General features: G+C 43.1%; 1 protein-coding gene across 9 annotated transcripts in view; it reads right to left on the reverse strand.

Annotated features, from left to right (window-relative positions):
- VSIG1 (V-set and immunoglobulin domain containing 1) overlaps positions 1-14206 on the reverse strand; it is a 71506-nt gene extending 57300 nt beyond the window's left edge. For 2 of the 9 annotated variants that reach the window (XM_033944314.1, XM_033944306.1), the window contains exons 1-2: positions 13824-13936; positions 13159-13313 (exon numbers count right to left, since the gene is read on the reverse strand). In XM_033944314.1, coding sequence (XP_033800205.1) covers positions 13159-13249 — 91 coding nt within the window. In that variant the 5' untranslated portion in view covers positions 13250-13313; positions 13824-13936. The other 7 variants (XM_033944308.1, XM_033944312.1, XM_033944309.1 and 4 more) reach the window with 7 other exon arrangements.
- Positions 14207-23760: the final 9554 nt, after the last annotated feature.

Consider the following 23760-nt stretch of genomic DNA (forward strand, 5'->3'; position numbering starts at 1 on the left):
TCTACTAGACTGTCTGACTTCTATTGGAATCTCAGGTCACGTTCTCAATTGGTTCCATGGATTTCTTTCAACAAGAACCTACAAGGTGTTCAAAGACGATACTACCTCCTACAGCTGGGACAACCCCTGTGGAGTCCCACAAGGCTCCCCCCTATCCCCCACCCTATTTAACATCTACCTTGTCTCCCTAGGAAATCTCCTACAAAGCTTAAAGCTCAAATTTTTCATCTACGCAGACGACATCACAATAATCATTCCGCTCTCTTACTTTACCTCAGAGTTTCTAAATTCGCTATCTTTCACCCTAAATCAGATCGAACTTTGGATGTCAGCGTTTAGACTAAAGCTAAACCCAGAAAAAACCAAACTCTTCTTAGCATCCCCAAATGACAAAATTAAGGAAACCACGATACACATCAATGGTCTTGACTATTCTATTGAGCAATCACTAAAAATACTAGGTGTCACTTTAGACAAGCATCTCACACTGGAGAAACACACCGACCTAGTATTTAAGAAAAGCATCTCGGTGCTCTGGAAACTCCGCACCATTAAAAAATACTTTGATGACGCCTCCTTTCGTCTGCTGGTCCAATCTTCCATTCTTAGTGTCCTGGACTACTGTAACATCATTTATCTAGGCGCCTTCAAGAAAATCACCAGAAAGCTGAGACTGGTCCAAAATACCGCCATCCGCCTTATCTTTGGCCTGAAGAAATGGGATCACATATCCCCTTTCTACCACAAGCTGCACTGGCTGCCATTCGAATCCAGAGTCCTATTTAAGTTCTCTTGCATCTGCTACAAAACCGTTTCTGGTATGTCACCAGCCTATCTTTACCCCCACTTCAACCTGAACTATAATAAGAAGAGCTCCCGCAGAACAACTCTATTCGCTTTTCCCTCACTGAAATCGTGTCACCTTAAAAGATTCCTCGAACGAACCTTCTCTTTCCAAGCGGCCAAACTAAACTCATGGCTCGCCCAAATCATACTTGACAGCTATTCATACCTCCCCTTCAGAAAAAAGCTCAAAACTCTACTTTTTAACGGACCAAATCCCTAACGCTCCCCTCTTCCGCCGTAACGCTACCCCCTCTCCTCCTTAGAAAACTGATGAAACCCCTCCTTTGCAACAGACCTATCCCTTAGCCCCCCCTTCCCCCATCTAAACCCTCCTCTCCCCTCTCCCCCCCTTACTTTCCCCCCCCCCCCTCCAAGTTGGTTGCCCCCCCCCTGTTTCCATCTAATATGCTCTTATCTAATTTCCTCTCTTAAACTCTATTGTATCCTACTGCAGCACTCTGTATGTATCCCGTATTGTATCCTACTGCAGCACACTGTATGTATCCCGTATTTAGCCCTTCCCCCTCCTAAATCGTTTATGTAAACGAGTTCGTCCCCACGATTGCCTTGTTATGTTCTTCTTTTTTCGAATCGCACTGTATGTAATTCATCTACCTGTTGTGAACCGCCTTGAACTCCCTGGGTATGGCGGTATACAAAATAAAATATTATTATTATTATTATTATTATTATTATTATTATAAGTAGCAACATTCTAGAGCTTAGATTGTGATGTCATAATGCCTCATTCCACCAATGCCTAAGCTCCGCCCTCATCCGTTCAAGCCTCAAACACTTTAAAATCATAAGTAGCAACATTCTAGAGCTCAGATTGTGATGTCATAATGCCTCATTCCCCCAATGCCTAAGCTCCGTCCTCACCTGCACAAGCCTCAAACCCTTTAAAATCCTAAGTAGCAACATTCTAGAGCTCAGATTGTGATGTCATAATGCCTCATTCCACCAATGCCTAAGCTCCGTCCTCATCTGCACAAGCCTCAAACACTTTAAAATCCTAAGTAGCAACATTCTAGAGCTCAGATTGTGATGTCATAATGCCTCATTCCACCAATGCCTAAGCTCTGTCCTCACCTGCACAAGCCTCAAACACTTTAAAATCCTAAGTAGCAACATTCTAGAGCTCAGATTGTGATGTCATAATGCCTCATTCCCCCAATGCCTAAGCTCCGCCCTCATCCGTTCAAGCCTCAAACACTTTAAAATCCTAAGTAGCAACATTCTAGAGCTCAGATTGTGATGTCATACTGCCTCATTCCACCAATGCCTAAGCTCCGTCCTCACCTGCACAAGCCTCAGACACTTTAAAATCCTAAGTAGCAACATTCTAGAGCTCAGATTGTGATGTCATAATGCCTCATTCCACCAATGCCTAAGCTCCGTCCTCACCTGCACAAGCCTCAAACACTTTAAAATCCTAAGTAGCAACATTCTAGAGCTCAGACTGTGATGTCATAATGCCTCATTCCACCAATGCCTAAGCTCCGTCCTCATCTGCACAAGCCTCAGTGGCAGGGAGTGCAACAAAACTCGCAGGGACAGGATGGGAAAATTGAGTTCCCGCAGGGAAGGGGAAAAATTTGTCCCCGCGTCATTCTTTAGTTCCTTCTTCCTTTTAATATTGTAAACTGCTTAGATATTGTCTTAATTAGCAGTTTATTAACCCCCCCCCTTTAGAAAAGCGTTGCGGTTTTTAGCGCCAGCCACAGCAGTAACAGCTGTGATGTTCATAGAATTCCTATGAGCGTCGGAGCTATTATCGCCGTAGCCAGCACTAAAACCACGCTATGCTTTTAGAAAAGGGGGTGGGAGGGGTAAATAATGGTGAAATAAATAAATATAGTCTTGGCGTGTGTAATCTCCTTTGAGGGTTAACGTACAGCTACAATGAAAGTGACAGTAACACCATGATGTCATCTGGCACATCTGAAGGATGGCATGCCTTGTCTGGTCAAGCTTTCATCCTGAAATTTTGTTGGCCAGTTGTCAGATGGACATCCATATCCTGTATCTATTACCCTGCCTTTTATTTACTTTTTAGATTACCATATTTGCCGGCGTATAAGACGACTGGGCGTATAAGACGACCCCCCAACTTTTACAGTTAAAATATAGAGTTTGTTATATACTCACCGTATAAGACTACCCCTTCTTCCGCACACCTTCTGCACAACAAATAAAACTTAAAAGAACATCAGAATTTATTTCAACAATTTTAATTAATTCACTAAAGCTGAATAGAACAATAAACCCATGGGAGCTGCCATGCTATTTGTTTTCTAAACTGTTAACCAAACTGAAACTGTCAATGATAGAAGGAAGATAACACATAGAGGGAGAGAGCAAGTGCCGGGCAAGTCCCTATCAAGTTTGCTGGCATGACAGTTTCCCTTTAAAAGCCTTCAAAAGCCTCCTGTTCGCCCCCGCAACTTCCTTAAGGGCTAGACTCCACACACGGCCGCATGTGCGAGAGACGTAGTGGTCAAGAGAAAAGGGGTGGAGCCAGAGCGCTGCTGCTTCCCGCTGCGCAGGATGAAGGAGATGGCACCCTTGTCACACTGATGTCCCGCCATGGCCCCGCTGATGTCCCGGCAGGTTTACTAGTACCGTAAGCACCGTAAGGAGGTAAGGAAGGAGATGTTAGGGCATGTAAACAGTACCCGGCGTATAAGACGACCCCCGACTTTGGGGAGGATTTTAAGGTACTGAAAAGTCGTCTTACACGCCGGCAAATACGGTAGTTAGTCACTTTGTTGTGTTTGATCTAAAGGCAGGCAAGTAAATCTTTAAATAAAAGTACAAGGCGATCTTCAAAAGGTTTCCACACTTTTATTTCATTTTTAAGCACTGTTTATTAAATACCTCAGAAGCAAATTACATCATTTTTCCCACATAATCACCCTGTTTTGCGATACATTTCCCCCAATGTCCTATTAAATTCCTAATGCCATCAGAAAAGAATTTTTTTTTTTTTGGTTGAGTGCAAAAATATAGAAGCCTTTTGAGGAACCCTTGTATTCATGTAATTTTCCCAACTGTTCTCCCAGGGGAGCTCGGAATGGTTTACATGAATTTATTTAGGTACTCAAGCATTTTTCCTTGTCTGTCCCACAATCTATTCAATGTACCTAGGGCAATGGGGGGGGGGGGGGGGGGGAATCAAGTGACTTGCCCAGGATCACAAGGAGTGGTGTGGGTTTGAACCCACAACCTCAGAGGGCTGAGGCCATGGCTTTAACCACTGCGCCACACTAGAGGCTACTAGAGGAAGGCCATCAAAATGGTGCATGGTGCTGAGGATTTCAATATTTAAAATCCGACAAAATAAGTGGATGGGATATGATAAAGATATTTACATATCTGAAATATATTAATACAGTAATGAACAAGAGGTAAGCCTTTTTGAAGGAAAGGGAATACTAGAAGACATGACAGGTTCTCCACCGTACATTTCAATAACTCAATCTCTAACTCTTTTAATTCCAACTTTGGCATTCCACAAGGTTCCATATTATCCCCCTTACTTTTTGATATCTACCTGGCTCCCCTCTTAACTCTTTGTCAATCGATCGGATTTACTGTTTATGCTTACGCCGATGATCTTCAACCTTCTCCACACCATCGATCCCACTAGCCAAAATGATATCTCTATCATTGATCTCAAACTAGCCAAAATTCACGAATGGCTGAATGCTAATATGCTTTCTTTAAGCATTTCTAAAACTAGCACTGTGCTTTTCCCATGGAAAGAAGGTTTACAGTTAATTGCTCCAGTTTCCATCGACAATGTTCCTCTTAAACTAACTACTACAATCAAAATACTAGACGTTCTTATTGGTAACAAACTCTCATTCCGTCCTCAAATTAGTGCGCTGGTCAAAAACTGTTTTTACAAACTCAGGATGATTAGATCTTTGGTCCCCCCCTCCTTGACGCAAATTCCCTTAACGTGTTAATTCATTCACTTGTAATATCTGAAATAGATTACTGTAATTCAGGGATATGCTTAAAAGATATAAAACATCTTCAACTTATACAAAACACAGCTATCAAAATTATTTCGGGTTCAAATAAGTTTGAGGAGCGCAGAGAGAGGGGGGACATGATCGAGACGTTCAAGTATCTTACGGGCCGCATCGAGGCGGAGGAAGATATCTTCTTTTTCAAGGGTCCCACGACAACAAGAGGGCATCCGTTGAAAATCAGGGGCGGGAAACTACGAGGTGACACCAGGAAATTCTTTTTCACTGAAAGAGTGGTTGATCGCTGGAATAGTCTTCCACTACAGGTGATTGAGGCCAGCAGCGTGCCTGATTTTAAGGCCAAATGGGATCGGCACATGGGATCTATTCACAGGGCAAAGGTAGGGGAGGGACATTAAGGTGGGCAGACTAGATGGGCCGTGGCCCTTATCTGCCGTCTATTTCTATGTTTCTATGTCACCCCCACTGTTACAAAAAGCCCACTGGTTGCCTGTTCTACATAGGATTACATATAAAATTGCCCTCTTGACCTTTAAAACTATGCAAACTAATGCCCCAGCTTTCATAGACAGACTCTTGATCCCCTATGACCCTCCCAGAGCCTTAAGCTCAACCTCACAGCATTTCCTTAATATTCCATCCTTGAACATAATTGGCACTCGTCGTACGCTTATTTTTTCAGTTACTGCACCTTTGATCTAGAACTCTCTCCCTCTATACCTAAGAGCTGAACGAAACTTGCAGAAATTCAAAAGCAGTCTAAAGAGTTTGCCCTTTAATAATAATAATAATAACAGTTTATATACCACAGTACCGTGAAGTTCAATGCGGTTTACAAAAGATTAAAGATGCCTATAACTGACATTCATACATGTATCTACTCCAGCAATTTTTTATTTTTTTCCACCTCCTATTGTATTTTCCTTCTATGTATTCTTTCTATAAAAATTGTGGTTCTCCCCCCCCCCCTTTTCCCATTGTTCATGTATGTCCAATAATTAGTTTATGTTTGTCTAATAAGTTGAAATGTTTATCTTCCAGCTATTTTTAAATATTTTGTTCAACGCTTTGTACTTTTGGATAAGCGTTTAATCAAAATCTTAAATAAAGATCAAGATAAAAAAATACAAAAAAGTAGACTCGGAAAAGGCATCGGGACATATTTTTTGCACAGAAAGGGTGGTGGATGCCTGAAATGCCCTCCCAAAACAGGAGATGGAAGTTAAAAGGACGGTGGACTTCAAAAAGTTATAAACACAGAGGATCCTTACTTGCACAAGTAAAGGAATGTCAGAAGCAAGGCCTTGTGGCACCACAGAGCATACATAGTAACATAAAACAGTAAATGACGGCACATAAAGACCCGAATGGTCCATCCAGTCTGCCCAACCATACACTCTCCATAAATTAATGATTTCATTTAAATTGTTCTTTTTCTTAGATATTTCTGGAAAAACCAAAGACACTGTGGAGAAGATGATCAAGATGCAGGCTTTATTAAAAGTTCAATCCAATAATCCACGGAAAGAAATATCTAGGACCCAAAACGTTATTGGACTGTGGACCCAACACAGTCCATGTTTCGACAAAACTGTCTTCCTCAGGGGTCCCTAAAGGTCCTGGTACAGAAACTCTTGGATCAGAGGCTAATAACGACTCTTGGCAAAACTTTGCGCAGTTGAGAAGTCCTCAATAGTGGGAGAATGATTTCATTTAAATTGTTCTTTTTCTTAGATATTTCTGGGCCAGAAACCCAGAGCTCTGCCCGGTACTGTGCTTAGGTTCCATCTACTGGAGTGTCCTTCAAAGCTCACTCCAGCCCATCCTCAACAGAATGGCCATATACGGGATACAGACCGTGCAGTATACCATTGTTTTCCGATTCGAGATTCTCTGTGTTCAACCCATGCTTTTTTTAAACTCTGTCACCGTTTTCCTCCCCACCACCTCCCTCGGGAGCGCATTCCAGGCATCAACCACCCCCTCCGTAAAGAAAAATTTCCTAACATTGCTCTTCAGTCTACCACCCCTCAACCTCAAATTATGCCCTCTGGGGATAACCAAGAGATAATTTGTTTGGAGTGACCTTTGCATTCCTAACAGAAGGGGTATGATTGCTATGAGCTTTCAGGAATGTCCTGGGGTAACCTGCATGAAATGGTGGGTATGACTCAGGCATGTGTAGTGGAATTATGGTTATGTCCACAGGAACCAACTCTGTGGGTGTTATGGATTCTTGAGCATCCTCAATGCTGAGCAAATGTCTTAACTATGTCCAGGGAAGAATAATTTTCACTGGATTTAGTACTCCCAATTATTATGGTTATATCCCTCATACCGGTGGCATCTGGTATGAGGGATATAACCCTCATACCAGGAAAGCATCTGGCTTTTAGGAAGGCGTTGGCGTAACCTGCAAGGCAAAAGCATAGTTAAAACCTATAATGAGTTAAAACCTGTAATAGTTAAAAACTGTAATGAGTTTATGGAACCTGAATGTTTTGGACAATGGCATTGCTAGTTTCGATTATTAGGAAACTTAGTAAAAAGAGGAGATGGAGACCTGGGTATAGAATTTGGAGTTGGAATAATCACAGAGAAAGAAGACAGGGTGTTGAGTGGCCTACCGTTGAGTGGCGGTAGAAGTCAGCACTCACACATTATAGGCATGCTTGGCACTGGTATGGAGAGAAAGTCCAGGTTAGAGTCAAGGGGAAAGGAGGCAGCATAGGGCTGCATATAGATGCTGCCTGATTATCTGTCTAAAGTGGAAGAAAACAAGGTTTTAAGGTTTATTAAAAATTTGTTATACCGCTTAATCTGAAATTCAAAGCGGTGTACAATAAAATTCATTGTCATTATACAATGACATAAAAACAATCGATTAAAAAACAGAACATATCATTACGGGGGATATGTCAGTAAAAACAAACGTACATACACCAGACAAACAAAAGTAACAAGAGGAAGAAGGGGAGAACCACAATCGGTAAGGAGAAGAACAATAAGGAAAGGGAAATATCAAAAAAATTGTTGCCCTAACGAGGGCAGTTATGTCTCAAAAGCGTCTATGAATAGGAAAGTCTTCAACTTAATCTTGAAAGGGCCTACAGAAGTTTCTTCCCTTATATAGTTGGGAATGGAATTCCAAAGGGAAGGAGCTGCCACGGCAAAATTATTGGATCTTAAAGTATTAATATATTTTAAGGATGGAATGTTAAGGAGATTGTGAGCTGCAGAACGGAGAGATATGGAATAAGTAGTTTATCCATAAATTCTGGTAAGTTAATGTTTGTCAGTGCATTTGATTGCTTGTAATTTGTTTTTAAGTTACTTTCCTAGTATACTTTGGTTTTATGTTATGTGAAACCGCTTTGAATTTTTAATAAGGCGGTCCTGTATATCAAATTTTTAAATAAACCTGAAACCTGAAAAGTGGACTTTGTTGACATGTTCAACGCCAGAATCAGCTTTTGCGCTCTGACCTCAGTTCTGTGTGCTGGCTTTCCCATCCATTAGTCAACTTGTGACAAACAGCAGGCTCGCTCCTATCAAGATCTGTGGCTGGAAATGAGCTAGTCATTACCAGGCACTGTTTGGCAACAGACGGTGTGACTCAGCTAACCGTGTGTACGTTTTTAACGGTATGGAGACAGAGCTACACCCCGGATCTAGTAAGCATTGCAGCTCTTGGTAATGCAAAGTATAAGCAAGCGTGACAGAGAATGCGATCCAACAGGACATTTGCCATTCAATGTTTTATTTGTAAGTTCGACCAATCAAAGCAACAAAAAAGACAGACTATATTTAATGGAGGGATGTCCATCCTGTGGCCCGAGGGCCGCATGTGGCCCCATGAAGTATTTTGTGTGGCCCCGGTTGAGGGCGATGCAGTGTTTGCCTCTGCTGCCCCTGGGTGTTTACTGTCTTGCCAGCTCCCTCCTCTCCCTCCTCCCTTCTCTCTCACCAAGCAGCCCTATGGGGTAAAGACCTAGATCAACTGCTTTCGCCCACTACTTACGGGGAATTCAGGAAGCGCCTAAAAACATACCTGTTCCTGAAATACCTAAACAACTGACCTGCTCTCCTCTCTTTCTCTCTCCTCAATAACGGTCCTCCCGACCTCCTACCCTTTTCCTCTCTCCCCTCAAAGGCCCGCATTGAATTTCACGGTACTGTGATACCTACAAATTGTTATCTATATCATATCGTAATTTTTCGCTGTATTCTTTGAAATGTGCGGCTTATTCCAAACAGGTCCTCTCAGACATCACTTACCAAACTGTATTTCTTATACTTGCTCAGCAAATTGTACTTCTATAATTTTGCCTCTTAAAGTCTATGCACTCTGTATTTCCTCTGACTATCTGCATACTGTAATTTGCTGAATGTCCAACTCTCTTGATTGTAAACCGCCTAGAAGTCGCAAGATTGTGGCGGTATGGAAGAATAAAGTTATTATTATTATTGCTGCAGTGTTTGTGCATTTGTGCGGCCCCAGAAACATTTTTTTTCGGCCAATGCGGCCCAGGGAAGCCAAAAGGTTGGACACCCCTGGTTTAATGCATCCCATTCTTGGAGCATCAGTTATTAAACACAGTGATGAAGAAAAATTTCAAAGCATTTTATGCAGGTGAAAAGTCGACTGAAAGGTCATGGGGGTCATGCTATTTTCCAGTGTTCAGAGCAGACTGAATAAGGGGAATTTTATAACAAATTGCCTGGTTTAAGACGGAAAGTAAATGTCTACGTAGGTGGTATTTTATAAAAACAGATGGGCACCTATATGTCTTTATAAAACAGTCGTGTAATTGGCAGAAATCACGACTCTGAGGGGGTGCTGAAAAGTTCTCAGCCCAACCAACCAGCTTCCTAAACGCTGGGCCTCTGTAGCTGAAAAGAGGGTTATCTTATTTTGTTAAGTGCCAATTTGCAGAAACGAAATTCTATGATTGAACCATATCCACGTCGTTCTCTTCTTGGCTGGGCTGAAAACTTTTCAGCATCTCCTGGTAGCAACATTCCAGAGCTGAGACTGTGATGTCATAATGCCTCATTCCACCAGTGCCTAAGAGCCAATCACATCAGTGATGTCACAATGGCTTCATTATCCTTGGCTCACATAAGAATCAGAGGATGAATGGCCACAACCACTGACCCTCAAGCTTTGCTTTGAAGAATGCTGGTGTAGAAGGACTGAGGTTGAAACAGACACTACAGAATGACAGTCTCTGGTATCCAGAGCAGATATTGTGATGTCATAATGCCTCATTCCACCAGTGCCTAAGAGCCAGCCTCATCAGTGATGTCACAATGGCTTGATTGTCCTATACTTATAGTGGGTCAGCCCAATGGTCCATCTAGCCTAGTGTCCTGTCTTCAACTGTGGCCAATCCAGATTACAAGTACCTGTCAGAAACCCAAATAGTACGAGGGGGTGGTGAAAAGTTCTCAGCCCAACCAACCAATTTCCTAAATTCTTCGCCAATTTGCAGAAACTAAATTCCATATTTTGATACGGATTGAACCATATCCACGTCGTTCTCTTCTTGGTTTGGCCGAGAACTTTTCAACACCTCCTCGTACCTTGCAGATGCGGATACTTCTTTTTTTTTTTTTTTTTTTTAAATAATTGCTTTTGATTTGGCATAAATGCCCATGCCTAGTTTATTCCCAAAGGCACACAGATGAACAAATTTTAAAATCTACATGAATATTTTCAACCTCCACCCATGCTCTGCCCAAACTTTGTCAGATACTTGCAAAAATGGTTTTACAAAATCACCTCCGAGTGTTACAATAGCAATAAGACACATTCCAAAATATAGCATTACAACTTAATGATACACAAAATTAATTTATCCTTATACGATATCAATATAATATTTACCCTATCAAAACAGCCCTGTTTGTCAGGGATCCAGTCCCACTTCCTGGCTCTTCATGAACACAAGAGGGATCCCAACAGAAGTGACTACTGTCTCTCAGCTGCCACAAGCCTTACTCCAAAATACTGGAATATGATCTCTTTCTTTAAGAACATAAGAATAGCCTTACTGGGTCAGACCAATGGTCCATCAAACCCAGTAGCCCGTTCTCACAGTGGCCAATCCAGGTCTCTAGTACCTGGCCAAAACCCAAGGAGTAGCAACATTCCAGCATCTCAAAGAATAGCAAGATTCCGGAACCCCAATGAGAGCAACATTCCAGAGCTGAGATTGTGATGTCATAATGCCTCATTCCACAGTGCCTTGGAGCCAACCTCATCAGTGATGTCACAATGGTTTAATTGTCCTATACTTGGCTCATGTAAGAACATAAGAACAACCTTACTGGGTCAGACCAAAGGTCCATCAAGCCCAGTAGCCCGTTCTCACGGTGGCCAATCCAGGTCCCTAGTACCTGGCCAAAACCCAAGGAGTAGCAACATTCCAGCATCTCAAAGAATAGCAAGATTCCGGAACCCCAATGAGAGCAACATTCCAGAGCTGAGATTGTGATGTCATAATGCCTCAGAGCCAACCTCATCAGTGATGTTACAATGGCTTATTTGTCCTATACTTGGCTCACATAAGAACATAAGAATAGCCTTACTGGGTCAGACCAATGGTCCATCAAGCCCAGTAGCCCGTTCTCACGGTGGCTAATCCAAGTCACTAGTACCTGGCCAAAATACAAAGAGTAGCAACATTCCAGAATCTCAAAGAATAGCAAAATTCCAGAACCCCAAATAGTAGCAACATTCCATGGTACCGATCCAGGGCAAGCAGTGGCTTCCCCCATGTCTTTCTCAATAACAGACTATGGAATTTTCCTCCAGAAACTTGTCCAAACCTTTCTTAAAACCAGCTACACTATCCGCTCTTACCACATCCTCTGGCAATGCATTCAAGAGCTTAACTATTCTTTGAGTGGAAAAAAAAATTCCTCCTATTGGTTTTAAAAGTATTTCCCTGTAACTTCGAGTGTCCCCTAGTCTTTGTCATTTTTGACGGAGTGAAAAATCGATCCGCTTGTACCCGTTCTACTCCACTCCGGATTTTGTAGCCTTCAATCCCATCTCCCCTCAGCCGTCTCTTTTCCAAGCTGAAGAGCCCTCACCATTTTAGTTTTTCCTTTATTTATTCCTTTACTTATTCAATTTTCTATACCATTCTCCCAGGAGAGCTCAGAACAGTTTACATGGATTTATTCAGGTACTGAAACATTTTCCCCTGTCCCAGTGGGCTCACAATCTATTTACAGTAATGTACCTGGGGCAATGGGGTAGGCTTGCCAGATATTACTAAAGTAAAATCCAGACCCCTAGACCTGCCCAGGCCCTCCCATTATGCCCCAGTCCCGCTCCCTGCTGCCTGCCCTCGGAAATCCGCACATGCATGGATGCCACGCAATGAAGTTATGCACACACGCGTGACATCATTGCATGGCATCCGCAGATTTCCCAGCATGACTATTCTTATGTTCCAGTTTTATTGTAAGCTATTTTTCCTATGATACAAAAAACAAACAAACTGGAAACTTGCTGGACTAAGTGTTTATCAATCGACGGAGACTACATTGGTTAACTTGGGTTTGTTTGTTTTTTTTTTACCAAACTTTTCAAACCACCCTCATATGCCTTTATTGAAACCACTACATTGGCTACCAGTAAAAGCATGGGTGGAAAATAACATCTTGAAAATAATACACCAGACGTTGTACTCTGTTGTACCTTGGTATTTTTTATGAGGAGACATTTGAGATCAGAAGAAGTTATCCACTGAAGGAATAGGGAAAGTAAGATATGCAGAAACTTTTTCAATAGCTAGTTTATTATCATGGAATAAATTGTCAGAGACTTTGCAGTACAATTCAAAAAAGATCTGAAGACCTACTTGTTTGTTTGTCAAAGCCTTTTTCTGAGGCAGTGGGATGGAGAAGCAACAATTGTTAGATTGATTTGATGTTGGGTTTTGTTGTTTTGTTTTTTTACTATGGGTGTGATTTTGTAATCCACTTCAGTGTGTAAGCTTCAAAATTGGCATGGATGCCGCCATCTTTTGCAATAGCAAAGTCTTTTTTGCAAGACTACCACTAGAGGTCACTGGTTCCACTTTGACCCCTGCACTGGCAAAGGAAGGAGCAACTGGGGATTGCTCCTGTCCCAGACACTCCTAGATTGCTAGGGATTCATAGAGGTAGATTCCTTTGGGAGTACGGCTTTGGGAGAAGGAGGACCACAGTCATATTTTAACCAACCCCTTTAAGAAAGCTTCCCAGGATCATGGATTGCAAGTTGTGTTATATATCTGCCACAAGAATCACTAACCTGTCATACTGAGTTGCAACCGGATAGTGACTCCTGCCTTTCTTGTTTTTCTACTGAATTTCCTCAGCTTTCTCATGCTTTGGTATGGCATTTTCTTTTGTAACTTATATCTGAGGCCTGCAGCATATCCCACTTAAGCTTTGCACTTTGTATACCTGGATTACAGTACATAAAACACATAAAATGAATACACAACCAGATATAAAAAGAAAATATTTTTTTTAAAAATTCAATAAAGGGAGAGTGCCACAAAGTCTCACATCAGTGTGTCTGCATTTCACTTCTCCACGAGATATGCCAAAATAAACAGATTAGTCTTTAAAAGCTTCTTAAACTGCTTTAGATTTGTGCACGCATTTAAATACCAGGGCAGGTGGTTCCACAGGAGTGGTCCTGCAATTTAAAAAGCAGCTGCTGCCTTCGGGTGAGCAAAGATCTCTTTGTCTTACGTGGAATTTGCTGCCATCTGCTGGTTACAAGATTATAAAATAAAACCGGTGTCAGGTCAAACCTTTTGACGCTCTTTCCAAGCGGAAACCCAGCTTTCAACAATTAAACATATACATGGCCCAGAGCACGCTAATTGCTTGTCTGACTGATTGTTTGTCTGACTGGATGGACTATACAGTAGATTTTGATAGCCACATTGGGCTGGATTCACTAACCTGCCCGATCTGGGCAGGTCCAAAGAATTCAGGAAACTCTAACATGCAGATGAGAGCGATCAGAGGAATGCCCCCATCTGCAGGCACGGATCGTGTTATAGCGATCCCCGCGCATGCGCAGACCTTCTGTAGATGGTCTGCGCATGCGCGAGACCTCTGGGCCGTCGGAGTTGGGTTTTTTTCTTCTTCTATTAGCGCAGCCAAGGAACCTGAAAGAGCTCTAAATTCAATGAAGCCCTTGAAAAAGACAGCCAGCCACTTCCTTACCCGCTTCAGCTGAATGCTTCCTTGCCTTGTTAGTACTATGAAGCATCTCTCCAGCGCCAGTCTCAAATTACCTAGCTGAAGTCCCTGTTCTCTCCCCCCGACGAGAAGCCCGTGCTAAATGGAAAACCTAACGCAAGCTCTATGGAGGCGTTAGCGTCTAGCACGCGGTGCTTTGTTGCGCGTGCTAAAACCACTAGCACACCTTAGTAAAAGGAGCCCATAGAAAACAATAAAGTCCAAATTTCAAATTATGGCAAACACTCGAGAGAGAGAGAGAGAGAGAGAAAAAAAGAAAGCATGAGAAGGAATGGAAGGAAACACCTTTCAGTATGATGATTTGTTTTAGGTCCCAGGGAACATTAAAAGTCTGTCAAAGGGCTAATTTTTTTAATGGTGAACTAGGAATTCATTGTTTTCTTTATCCAGGTTATTCATATTTCACTTATTTTAAAAGGCTTCATTGTTACTGTTAATTTGATTCAGGGAGGTGTACAGAGGAACACGAAGCTTAACATCCTAGCAGAGATCTCACTTTCTGATATCGAATGGCGCAGGGCCAAAGATTTTTCCTGTGGTATTCAGATATAGTGTAAGGGTTTGATCTCTGATCTGTGCTGAGGTCTGTCTGAGATCTAGCACAATGTGTCACATTTCTGGACCACCTTTCCAATTTTACCTAACAGTGCGTTGCATTTTTCTTGGGGGGGGGGGGAGGGGGGAAGAAGCCTTAGTGTACCCTTACACAGGTTCTCCCACACGATAAAGCAGTGTCTCTGAAACTTTTTCAGCTCTGGCACACTAAATGGAGCAAATGTTTTTCACAGCGCATTATACAGTGCCCCTCCCCGGTCATTCACGGTCAGCGATTCGCGGTTCCAGTCATTCACGGTATTTTCTGACCGCGAATGACCGGGCAGGAGAGGGCAGCCAGAGAGGCAGGAGAGAGCAGCCAGAGCGCTGGCGAGTGAAGGAAATCACTCGTGGTATGCTCCGACCGCCTCTTCCTGCACTAAAGTCAGGCCTCACCAATCGGGAGCTGCTTTGACACGCAGCTCCCGATTGGTGAGGCCCGACTTTAGTGCAGGAAAAGGCGGGCGGAGCATACCGCGAGTGATTTCCTTCATTCGCCGGCGCTCCGGCTGCCCTCTCCTGTCTCCCCCAGTATAAACTGTATTCGCGGTTTTTCAAGATTCGCAGGGGGTTCCTGGAACGGAATCCCCTGCAAATCTCAGGGGAGTACTGTAATTGAAATTGCAGAATTAGAACAGAATTGCTAATCAATGTGATGGATGTGCTTGTTTGAGTGCAAATTAACTCAAAATATGGCTCGACAAGCAAAGATACATTTCATCCTCTACCATCTGCAGTCATTCTCTTTTTTATCGACTTAATTTCTGTCAGAGCTGAAAATCCAAGTTCACAAAACTATGAAGATCCAAACAGTAACAAAACCTTGACTGCTTTGTTGCTCAAGTTAGAATAACTCCTGCATAAAAAAATAAAATGAGTTGCCATTAGTTTTTCAAGGACCAATCACTTCAGAGAATGAAGCTTGTCTGGGTGGCTTTATCCTTAAGCACGCAGATGCTCATAACATTGACAGACTCTTGCATACACAATGTACGTGTTATCTATTCCAGTGTATACTTTTGAAGGAAATTTTTTTTTTAATAAAGTAAAATTCTGGAATCTCTCGCGGCAAACTCAAGTGGCAAGGGCTCAGGCGCTGAGCACGCACTAAGGCCCGAGTTCTGAAAGCAGCGCCATAATTGGTATGCGCCTGAAAAAAAATAGCACTGGTCGCGTTTCGCACTGATTATGCTTTCAGAACTGGTGCCGCTTTCAGAACTGCGGCCTGCGTCAAAGGGTAGGCGCCGGCAATGTAGGCCGGAGTTTTACAGGCCCACATGCTTGGTGGTGCCGAACATCAACCCTGCCCGAAACCATGCCTCGTTTGACGTTCAGCGCTGCTAAGAGTCTGCATACACGCGATTCCGGTGCCATGCTTTGTAGACGTTTCGCGGCACCTACTTTTTTTCTTCCTTTTAATTTGTTTTTAATGGCACGGGCAATTACCATCAAGAGAATGCAGATACAGTGAAAAATCAACGATGCAGGAGACGCGTTTAGCGACCCGCTTTAAAGTCTGATCGGTCGTGCTACACTCTGAGGCAGCAGATTTGTGAAACGCTGGCCACTGTTGGTGTACCGATCAGCTGAAGATAAGTTGAATCATTTTTTCTTCTCTGTTTTTGAGTGTTTTCTACAGCCCAGCAAAGAATCTCCTTAATTTTGATGAAGTTTTTTGCCAATGAGGTGACCGCTCAACCACCTTTTATAAACCCCTTTTTGTGGAGGTGGGAGGGCCCTTTTCTGAGGCTTTTTCCTTCTATTTAACTTATTGTAGAGCCTGTGCTGTTCTGATACTACATAATTTGGCATCATGCATTAATTCAAGTGAAAGTGTTACCATTTATTACGATCAATTACCATACCATTAATAGCCAATTAAAACAATTAGCTTTGGTGCCAGTAGAGGTCCTAGCGGAGCCTTTGTAACGACGCCACTTTCAGAATCTGGGCCTAATTAGTTAGTGTTTGGCAAAGTCGCTGGACTAACCAATTAGCATAGACAAGCCCCAGACCCAGATAAGCCCACTCCCAGTCAAGCCCCCGCCACAAAAATAAATGTTAATTTGTAGCATGTGGGTAGCACATGTATGTGGCAACATTAACGCGGGATGCCTCAACACAACTCATGCACACCAATAAATGGCTATATTTCAATATGCGTTTAAAGTGCTATGTGCCATTCTTTTTTATTTGCTTATTTATGATATTTGCACTTATCTCTGTGTCCACCAACCTGGGAGCCAGACCCGATAAAGCGTTGATACGCTTTATCAAGGGTCTCCCGAGGTAGCCGCTGTCATCCAACTCCAAATGCAAAACTTATGCAAGCAAAGCACAACTCATGGCACGCCGTTTTTTTGTGACTCCTTGTAAAAAGCACCTTTGTAAAAGAGCCCCCTAAGAGGCAACAGCAGGTGAAATGACTCATCTGGGGAATGTCAGAGAAAGAAGCAGCCTTTGAACCCTGGCCTATCAATTTTATACCAGGGCTTATACCTGCCGAAACCAGGTGCAATTCCTGGCAGCCAATTTGTGCAAAAAATATCGAGAGAGCCGATAGAATTTCAGAGAAGTCAGAACAAAATATGCTACTATGAAAGACCTACTCCTGAATCTCTACTTTGCACACAGAACCCTGATTGCAAATTTGCACCTTTGTAATGATTATCTATTACTCATAAATAGGAGGTTTATCAGTCTGTGGGAACCTCCTGTCAATGATTAGGGAGCTCACCAGGGTAAACATAGAAACATAGAAATAGACGGCAGATAAGGGCCACGGCCCATCTAGTCTGCCCACCCTAATGTCCCTCCCCTACCTTTCTCTGTGAATAGATCCCACGTGTCTATCCCATTTGGCCTTAAAATCAGGCACGCTGCTGGCCTCAATCACCTGAAGTGGAAGGCTATTCCAGCGATCAACCACCCTTTCAGTGAAAAAGAATTTCCTGGTGTCCCCGTGCAGTTTCCCGCCCCTGATTTTCCACGGATGCCCCCTTGTTGCCGCGGGACCCTTGAAAAAGAAGATATCTTCTTCCACCTCGATGTGGCCCGTGAGATACTTGAACGTCTCGATCATGTCACCCCTCTCTATGCGTTCCTCGAGTGAGTACAGCTGCAACTTATCCAGCCATTCCACGTACGGGAGATCCTTGAGTCCCGAGACCATCCGGGTGGCCATTCTCTGGACCGACTCCAGTCTCAGCACATTCTTTGCGGTAATGCGGCCTCCAGAATTGTACACAGTATTCCAGATGGGGTCTCACCATGGATCTATATGTCCACAGTTCTTGTGCACCCAAAATGGCACTGCAGGATCTACCCACAAACATCACTTGTTACCATCCCGTGTTTTAAACATTTATTTAAATTCCAAAAGTGCCGTGTGCAAAGATAAAATCGAGATATCGGAAAATATGAAGGGCTGCTTTTACTAAGGTGCGCTGGCGTTTTTAGCGCACGCTAACCCTGCGCTACGCGGCTACAACTAATGCCAGCTCAATGCCGGCGTTAGCGTCTAGGGTGCGCAGCATTGTAGCGCGCGCTAATGCCCTAGCACAGCTTAGTACGAGGAGCCCTAAATGCAGAAGAATCGCAAAAATCGCTTAAACCCACATATCCTTGTGAAAAAAGTTTCCCCCATTATAAATCACAAACAATCAAGACGGAAACATCTCATGATGTCCGCAAGTGTTCAGTAGGTTCCTTGAAGAGGGGGGGGGGATCCTTGGCTGATTGCCTTACAGAGTACCCCGTTTCGTATCCTTCTTCAGGGGCACATCCTGCTGCGTATCAAATGTTCAATTCTCCGTAACATTGCGGTGCATACGTCCACTGGATTCTTTAACAATAACAATAACAGTTTATATACCGCAGGACCATGAAGTTCTATGCGGTTTACAATGATTAAAAAGATGCTACAAATTGAGTGGAACATACATAGTTAGAGATTAGTGGCTAACAGTTTAAGGGAGAGATTGTGATGGGAACGATTCTCTAGATTCGTTACCTAGGTACTTCAAGAACAGGTATGTTTTTAGGTGTTTCCTAAATTCGCCATAGTTATTTGCGTGTATAATTAGTTTTTCCAGGTGTTTGCCCCATAAGGCTGCTTGATACGATAGAAGATGTTGATGGTGTCTCTTAAATTTTCATCCTTTAGCCCAGTGGTTCTTAACCTTGTTGGAGGTACTGAACCCCACCAGTTTCATATGCGTGTTCACCGAACCCTTCTTTATTGGAAAAATAAAATATGATTTTTACAAATTCAAAACATAGGTATACAGTGAGGGAAAAAATTATATCAATTTTGAAAACAAAAAAGTTCTCCTATATTTCAAATAATAATAACATAATAATGAAATTTACTGCAAATCAGTGTGACTTCTGCTGTTGCCTCTCAGAGACCAGTTCAGAAATGCATGGCTTTACCTTGGCAAGTGCCACTCTCATGTCATTTTCGCAACAAAGTCTGTTCCTTTTCTTCGTTTTTATGTCCAGCATCCTCGAAAAGGATTGCGCGCTATATGAGTCGGAGGTGTGTTTTGACCTCCGCCGAACCCGCGAGACTAACTCACCGAACCCCTGGGGTTCGGTCGAACCCAGGTTAAGAACCACTGCTCTAGCCGATGGGGAGATGAACTGCAGGTGTGTACTCCTCTTATGTCTGTTGGTTGAGAAGGAAAAGAGGTTGGTTATATATTTAGGGGCTAGACTGGATAGTACCTTGAAGCAGAAGCATCCCAGCTTGAACTTCACACGTGCCTCCATTGGCAGCCAGTGCAGGAGTTGGTAGGCAGGGGTTATGTGATCGGACTTCTTCAACACTGCACATAATGAGAAATTACATCAGTTCTTTGGCTGGCATCAATGCTCATACCTAATGACTTGGCACATGTATACTGCACTTGATTAAGTTTATATGTTCCTTTATGGAACAGAATTGCCTTCACACCCACAAATTCTATAAAGCACGGTTAAAGTGAGGTGCCTGAATTAAGTAATAGGCTGACTTGGCTTTGTAACTCGCATAGAATTATGGGATATAGCGAGTAATAAATGGTTTAAATAAATTGGCACCAATAATAATAATAATAATAATAATTTTATGTTAGAGCCACACTATTAGTTACATTTGTTTTTGTTCAAGATAAAGAAGCAATTCTTCGATTATTCTACAAAACTGAAAAAGCTGAGTTTTTTGGCTCTAAGGTTGCCATATTTCCAGATGTTTCTAAATGGACACAATCACGACGAAAGAAGTTTTTAACAAGGAAAAGAGAATGCCAAGGGCTGCAGTGGGTAAATGATTCAGTCGTACAGGAAAGGGCTGTAAGAAATGGTATTCCAGATGTAAAAGGGTCATGTGATGTGGTACCAGCCCAAAAGTAACAAGGCTAGTCACGGCTGTGGGTTAGAACATAAGAACATAAGCAGTGCCTCTGCCGGGTCAGACCACAGGTCCATCCCGCCCAGCAGTCCGCTCCCGCGGCGGCCCAAACAGGTCACGACCTGTCTGTATCACCAGAAGGGGCTCCCTTGCCACCTTGGTTTCTCATTTAAGTCCTGTCTTCCTATCGAGGTCCTAACCCTCCGGTCTTGCACATGCACGACCTGGTTTGGTTTCTATACTCATTACCTGGTTAGCTTTCTATACTTGTGTTACATCCCAGCTCCTCCCTCAGTATCCCACGATCCCTTTATCCTTCAGGAATCCGTCCAATCCCTGTTTGAATCCCTGTACCGTATTCTGCCTGATCACTTCCTCCGGTAGCGCATTCCAAGTGTCCACGACCCTTTGGGTGAAAAAAAACTTCCTTGCGTTTGTTCTGAACCTATCTCCCTTCAGTTTCTCCGAATGCCCCCTCGTACCTGTTGTCCCCTTCAGTCTGAAGAATCTGTCCCTATCCACCCTCTCTATGCCCCTCATGATCTTGAAGGTCTCTATCATATCTCCCCTGAGCCTCCTCTTTTCCAGAGAGAAGAGCCCCAGCCTATCCAACCTCTCGGCGTATGGGCAGTGTTCCAGCCCTTTTACCATTTTCGTTGCTCTCCTTTGGACTCTCTCAAGTACCGCCATGTCCTTCTTGAGGTGCGGCGACCAATACTGAACGCAGTATTCCAGATGTGGACGCACCATCGCTCGATACAATGGCATGATGACTTCCCGTGTTCTGGTTGTTATGCCCTTCTTTATGATGCCAAGCATCCTGTTGGCTTTTTTCGAGGCTGCTGCGCACTGTGCAGATGGCTTCAGTGATGCATCCACCAGCACACCCAAGTCTCTCTCAAGTCTGCTGTCTCCCAACAATACCCCCCCCCCAATTTGTAGTTGAACAACGGGTTCTTTTTCCCTATATGCATGACCTTGCATTTGTCCACGTTAAAGCGCATTTGCCATTTGTTTGCCCAGTCTTCTAGCTTGTCCAGGTCTCTTTGTAGGTCCTCACACTCCTCCCTGGTCCTAACTCTGCCGCACAGTTTGGTATCGTCTGCAAATTTTATAACCTCGCACTTTGCCTCCTTTTCCAGGTCATTGATAAATATGTTAAAGAGTAATGGCCCCAGCACCGACCCCTGTGGCACACCGCTCGTGACTCCCCGCCAGTCAGAATATTGACCCTTTACTCCAACCCTCTGCAGTCTACCCGACAGCCAGTGCTTGATCCATCTGTGCACATCCCCTCCCACCCCGTGGTTCCACAGCTTCTTAAGTAGCCTTTCATGTGGCACCTTGTCGAAAGCCTTTTGAAAGTCGAGGTAAATGATGTCTATGGGCTCCCCATTGTCCACCCGACTGCTTATTCCCTCAAAGAAGTACAGAAGGTTCATTAGGCACGACCTTCCCTTACAGAATCCGTGCTGGCTTGTTCTCAATAGGTCATTTTTCTCGATGTGCTCGCAAATGCCGTCCTTGATCATAGCTTCCACCATCTTCCCTATAATTGAAGTCAGGCTCACCGGCCTGTAGTTCCCGGGGTCACCCCTCGATCCCTTCTTGAAGATAGGTGTCATCATGTTTCTAAACTACACTTGTATGTATAATACTATGTCCTCCATGCTATATTTGCCATAATGCACTTGTGTATATAATACTATGGTTGATTAAAGAAACGAGAATCACAGGGAATGCAATGTCTTACAGTTTTATTTAAACTTGATACACTGCTGCAAACTTTTCAATTTCACCTTCTTTCATAGGTGCCGGCTCTGCTGAGCACCTCGATAGAAAGCAAGCTTTTTCACAGGGTCCAGGCAGGGGTAGCACCCTCAATCATTTCATAAAGTTGGCATCTATTCCTGTACCTCCCCCCCCTCCACACACCCACATGACCCTTTGCACAACTGAACAATGGTAAAAGGGTGTGCACCCAAACAAAAAACAAAATATTCATCCACCATATGTGCAAATAGACAGTATATTATAACAAGTTATTCAGGTTTCAAGCACCTATTCACGACAGCATGTGTAGGAAGTGATTCAGTCTGCAATTTTTTATACTCCTTAAGCGTGACATTTCTTTTCAAGACAAATTTCAATGCATTAGGTATCTAGCATTATATATACAAGCATAGCATGACAAACATCGCATGGCGGACACAGTATTATATACACAAGCGAAGTATGGCAAATATAGCATAACAGCCATAGTATTGTACAAGTGTAGTATGGCAAATATAGCATGGCGGACATAGTATTATATATACAAGTGTAGTTTAGAAACATAGAAACATGACGGCAGATAAAGGCCAAATGGCCCATCCAGTCTGCCCATCCACAGTACCCATTACTTATCTCTTCCTCTCTCTAAGAGATCCCACGTGCAAGTATAGCATGACGGACATAGTATTATATACACAAGTGCATTATGGCAAATATAGCATGGAGGACATAGTATTATACATACAAGTGTAGTTTAGAAACATGATGACAAATAAAGGCCAAATGGCCCATACGCAGTAACCATTATCTCTTCCTCTCTCTAAGAGATCCCATGTGCAAATATAGCATGTGCAAACATAGTGTTATATATACAAGGATAGAATGGCAAACATAGCCTGGCAAGCACAGTGTACAAGCGTAGCTAACCTAGTAGGACATGACAGTATGGCATTTAACATGGTAGAACATAGTGCGGTGGACATGGGATGGCAAATATTGTGTAGTGGATATAGCATGTGAATTTAGAGCATGGTAGACATGATATGGCTTATATAGTAAGAAATATACAATCTATAGTGGAGTGGGAGAAAAGGTGGCAGTGCATGAAAAATATGGCAAAGCACTGTATGACAAAAACATGGTGACTTGGTATGGCAGAGCATTATATGATGGGCAATATAAAATTGAGACCTTCTGTGAGAAAGTACATACCATATGTCATTAAACCACTGGGCCAGCCCCCAAAGCTACCTTTTATGGGTCAGGAGAATGCTGCTATTTCTCGTGGACTCAAGCGCTTAAAAACATTGCAGTGCTATGATTTTAATAGTAATACACTTCTCCCTCCGTATTCACGGTTTCAGCAATCGCAGTTTCGATTATTCATAGTTTTTAGCTTGCTGGCTCCCCCCCCCCCCCCCCCCCCCCAATTACGTCAGCTTGCATAGAGAAATCGCTGATTCCCAGCACTTTCTTCACCATGTTTTGCCTCTCCTTCAGGAACAGACCAGTTCTCCCATCATGTTATTTGCGGTTTCACAATATTCACAATGGTTTTTAATAGAAAACAGCAAATAACATATGAAAAAAGTCATTTGTGGTTTATCTGTATTCGCGGGTCTGTTAATTCCCCTATCACAGCGAATACGGAGGGAGAAGTGTACATTTTTCTTTGGCTCTAAAAGAGCTTGGAATGAGCACAGAGGAAGCCAAGATAAGAAGAAGTTAAGGCAGGGGTGTCAAAGTCCCTCCTTGAGGGCCGCAATCCAGTGGGGTTTTCAGGGTTTCCCCAATGAATATGCATGAGATCTATTTGCATGCACTGCTTTCATTGTATGCTAATAGAGCTCATGCATATTCATTGGGGAAATCCTG

The sequence above is a fragment of the Geotrypetes seraphini genome, chromosome 5, assembly GCF_902459505.1.
Source record: "Geotrypetes seraphini chromosome 5, aGeoSer1.1, whole genome shotgun sequence".
In the NCBI taxonomy this organism is placed as follows: Eukaryota; Metazoa; Chordata; class Amphibia; order Gymnophiona; family Dermophiidae; genus Geotrypetes; species Geotrypetes seraphini.